General features: G+C 48.2%; 2 protein-coding genes across 2 annotated transcripts; both read right to left on the reverse strand.

The window, feature by feature from the left end:
- Window positions 1–512: 512 nt before the first annotated feature.
- N7446_014172 (uncharacterized protein) lies at window positions 513–716 on the reverse strand (the record flags this gene model as incomplete). Its single annotated transcript, XM_058522911.1, has 1 exon — window positions 513–716. One exon carries the CDS (start codon window positions 714–716, stop codon window positions 513–515), a length of 204 nt encoding a protein of 67 aa, XP_058364787.1.
- A 1,829-nt stretch (window positions 717–2,545) lies between these two features.
- On the reverse strand, window positions 2,546–3,808 carry N7446_014173 (uncharacterized protein; the record flags this gene model as incomplete). Its single annotated transcript, XM_058522912.1, has 5 exons — window positions 2,546–2,942; window positions 3,023–3,140; window positions 3,205–3,208; window positions 3,257–3,577; window positions 3,644–3,808. The coding sequence occupies 5 exons, from the start codon at window positions 3,806–3,808 to the stop codon at window positions 2,546–2,548; spliced, it is 1,005 nt and encodes a 334-aa protein (XP_058364788.1).
- Window positions 3,809–4,696: the final 888 nt, after the last annotated feature.

A 4,696-nucleotide genomic window follows, 5' to 3' on the forward strand; every position in this document is an offset into this window, starting at 1 on the left:
ACAGCAGAGGAGACGCAATGACTACTCGTGAGTTGCAGAATGCCAACGTGCGAATGTGGTTGTCGCCTGGGTTGAGCATACAACCAATGCGTTGGAATTTTGCCTGGGTTAAAATTAAGACGGAATCGCCTCGTGGGCAACTTACATCAGCAATGAGAGCTGTTGCAAATGGGCTGGGTCCTCTTTCTGGCCTATCACAAGATTAATCGACAGTGCCGATGTCGAGAAATGCTGGCACAGCTGGATTGACAGTGAACAGTGCGCTCGAGTTCAAGTGGCACTTAATTTTCACGAGGCCAAGCTGGCTGCTTTGTTTCATCATCAGCCTATTCGTAGCCATCGCTTCCGCTAGTTTCCCCGCCTAGCTTCGGAGAAACTTTTTCTGCACCTACGGCATCCTCATGGGCAGTGGCTTTCCGCCACTCGCTGAAATCTCAGAGTGAAAGTCTACTCCATGCACGACCCTCTCCCACCCCGGTTCTCTTTCCTCTCGCAGGCCACAATTCCCAGTTTTAGACCCATATGCTGACTATGAGAAGGACATCGAAATTTTCCCCAAGCGGCAGCATATCTTTCTCGCCAGGCACCGTGAGAACAAAGGGGAGCTGGTCCATGTGCAGCAGCTCGAGGAGGGCGTGGAAACACGGCCCCTCCACAATAAAATCACCCGTCTCTCGCATCGTAGCTTCCTTCGCCTTCGCCGCTGTTATAGGCATGAATGGCTAGCGTTCTTGGTTTTGGAGCCCGTGGAGTTGTCTTTGTCGCAGATTATCGGGTCAAAGTACTCAATACGGGAGGCCAAGCTTGCCTCCCAGTATCTCCGAGTACGAAGGACCCCCATCCGAGGAATACCACGCGGCAAGCCAGACGTGGGAAACCAATAGCCTGTCAAGCATCAATTGGCCCCAGGGTCCATTGGGCAATGTGAGGCTTGAGTGTTAAATGCACACACTGCACGCAAAAAGGTCAAAAAGATAGGGGTCGACCAGTATTACGCGGCATAGGACCTTATCAGCCACCAATGGCAAAGACGAAAGTTCCCTCACTTCAATGAGCCCAAACCCCCGATTGAGATTTGAGACGTTCTAGAAGGAATTAAAGCCGACCAGATCTACGATAGTGACTGACCAATCAGCTTGCTAATTCTAATTAGTCTTTTTGGTAACCTTATTTACAGACTACTAAATTTGATTTTTCTGGGTGGCAATTAAATTTAGGTGTACTACCACGGACATATCTGGTAGATAAAAGCCTTTTTGAACAATCTAAACCGAAGAATAACCAACGTCGGGAATGGAAACCGGAAGGGACAGATAACATGCCTCACCCCTTCCTGGACCAGGGGAGCCCCGAGGGGTCAGGCATTTGATCTGGGAGGCAGCACTAGGTGGATTACGCCTTCATATCATCCAGCGGCATTAGCGTCGACTGGGACACATTATATGCTCACTGGATTCTTGCGTCATTTTCAATGAAACGGTTGCGCAGCCCGTGAAAGGAGATATACGGTAGCTTAAGCCACTGGGAGCCTTATATCTCTCCTGGGATTGAAAATTCTGTCTTGGACAACACCTGATATTCGCCTAGGTACCGGGAGACCATCAATGTCTTATACGGCCGGAACACGTTCGAGTTCAGCAATGCCTGGACTTTGAGTTATTTTCAGTCAACCATCTTGCGGCATCGATGGGACAACATCTGTCAGATTGAGATTCGGTGGAGGCCACCCAGTGGAAGGGTACATGTGCAAGACAGCCAAGCGGGCGCTATTTCTTATTATATGGCCGCAGATCAACATGTGGAAGGACACTTGCGGCATAATTAAAGACATGGAAAGTGTAGAAAACTTCAGGTTATAAGTTTCGGGCTCGAAGTGCTGTCGCTGTTAGGAAATCCCGGTATTAATTGAATTTTGTGGTAAAATACGGTAAAATTCAAGCTAAGCCATAGTGCGACTGGCATTTCAACAGCGAGGTTTAACAAGGAGATTGCGATCCTAAATAATATCGATATCAATTAGTTCCAAACGGAACAATACCGGTCTCGACCTAAGTAATCCATGCAGCGACCCATAACCAGCGACCCCGCGACCCTGCACTCATTACTAGCGCCTTATTCTTTTTCAAATTCGCAAAAAATTAACTCAAAAAAAAAAAAAAAAATTAACTTTATTCATCTGAAAATGAAAAAGATGAAGATAATTTCACATCCCTAGGGCATACTGTGCTCCGGATAGTAGTTTTAATGGAGAAAAAATTTGCCGGAGACTCCGTGGAAAATCTGCGTACATCAATGACCTGGAGTCTTCAGGTGATCGGTGCCGACCTCACGGCCGTCAACGCCTTAGCAAGAGCCTCGAAAGGGAGCTATATTCGAGGATAATGCACTACTTCGGGCGGTATAGATGAGGCACCGGTCATATAGGCCCTTTCTACGTTCTCTATGAGAGAGCATAAGGTCCATGACTTTCAATCACTTCCTTCCCAGTAGCTGAACCTTCGAGCCTGATTCTGGATATAATACAGGTGCTCCCCTTCGAGGGTGCTTATGCTGGTAGCTTCTCGCTTTGCACCGTCACAGTCGTCTCCTTAGTGATCCCACCGCGTGTCTCCTCCAGGATCTGGCGGGCACTGTCTCCACCACCCCAGCCATCGTGGGCATCTCCGCGGATGTATGTGTGAGCGCGTGACGTGATGTGAGACCGAGTGTGGCCGGACTGTCCATATAAGGGAGTGAGCTCGTACGCCGGTCTCGGTGAGCTACTGAAATCTTTCGGCATCGTCACGAAGAGAGGCCGCAGGCACGGAAGAGAAGAAGTGATCACCACCAGACCTGCCTCGACGTAAACCCAATGTAACAGATTGGCTTGCACGACTGCAGGGTATCCCCTTTCCCGGATTGAATAAAGATTGACCGTCCTGATTATACAGGCAACCATGGCACTATAGGAAAAGCGGCGCAGATGGTGTTAGTGAAAATCTAGAGACGAGTATACTCGAAGCGTAGTTCTGTATGCACTTACAAGAGACCCATACTGAGTAGGCATAGAAGCACGATCTTGATGCGTAGTCTGAGTTGCAAGCTCCAGAAGCTGTAGATCGGGAAGGTCGCGAGGTATAGATCAGTTGCTGAGTTAAAAGCTAGGGCAATCAGCACGGGCATACCAGCCATAGGAGCTAAGAGAGAAAGAGGGGGGATACGGACCACCCTGAAAATAACTACAGTTCATCTGAATACTTGCAGGCATGCAATATACCCCACTTATAGTAGCATCAAAGACCGCGGCCACGTCCTTGCATTGAAGGTACATCAGGAGGACCGGGACCAGGTTAACGGGCGGTTGGAGCCCCAGCAGTAACCATAAGACAATCCGCGTCTTCGATTGCAGTGGAACTAGACGGCGGAGGTACATGATGAATGCGATACGGCCAGTCGCGCAGGAGATAATGCTTATAGACAGCGAAACCAGGTACCCTATACTGGCTTGCACCTCCTGCTCATGCGTGATTGTGGGGTTGCGAGCAAGGCCAGCCTGGATCGCGACAGTAACGCAAGCCGCGCTAGCAATGAGGAACACCTATACATAGAAACATGATGACAGGGTCAGCCCGTCGTTCCGCGGATGAGAACAGGTCCAACACACAAGCGCAATGATCATCACAACATCATCGACGTTGAAGTTGGCAATCTTGACCTTGGCGACTACTCGGAGTGCCATGACGACAATTGCAGCCGCAGTAAAGGCCCATGCTGTTGCTAGTACGCCAGTACCCGCATTGTAGTTGTGGTCTGCCGTTGTCGATACCATGGTGGAAGAGACTTGCGCACATTTTGAAGGAGACCGGAACCAGCTTCTTAAGTGTCGTGCGGACAACCGGTACTGTAACTGAATTCAGGACAGTGGCAAATTCGAATCAAACATTATTATACTTCTTGAATGTCCCCACAGGTTCCAGAGTCTGGTTCTCGGAACTAGCTTCCAATTTGCAGCTATCTATAATATTTCGCTTCGAATGGCCCGGTCATTACATTGAGATTAGTGGCGTTAGGACTATTGAATTTAGATGATATGAAATCCCAAAAAAAATTTTCAAACAAATCAATATTGCTTCACTGTCTGGTGATTAACGAGGGCTCTATCGTTAGGCTTTCTAGTGTTAGTATCCACCGTATATACAATACATAACCACTCTGGATTGATATTGGGTCAAGAAGACAAATCAATCAAGTTAGGTACCATGTGAAGCTACTTAGATATTGTGTCTAGCATCGAGCATGTTTATGAAACCGCGAGAAACACACTCGCTACCCCTTTGTTCACCTTCGTCTACCTCATCACCATCACTGCTCATCCCAGTTGTTTGATCTATCAGGCAACGCCGTCTGCATATGCTCCGTCTCAAAGATCTCTGGCTTATTTATAGTAGATGACGAGTCTTGACAATAAGTATTTGTGCATAGGATGTTCACTGTCGCGTCTGTTTACCAAGCGTAGTGCCTGCCTTTTGTGGGGGTGTTGAATGAAAAGACACGGAATATTTACGGGCTTACCAAAATAATGACCTTAATTTCATCCAGCACAGCGATTCACAAACCGCCGTCCCTTAATCAGATTAATGGACGCGGGTGTCTTCCGGGGCCCAATGGTAAGGCAGTGGAGACGCAGATATAAAGTTTTGGGTGTCTGTGAGTCAGC

Source organism: Penicillium canescens, assembly GCF_028828765.1.
Source record: "Penicillium canescens strain IBT 15451 chromosome Unknown utg000014l_segment0_segment0, whole genome shotgun sequence".
Lineage (NCBI taxonomy): Eukaryota > Fungi > Ascomycota > Eurotiomycetes > Eurotiales > Aspergillaceae > Penicillium > Penicillium canescens.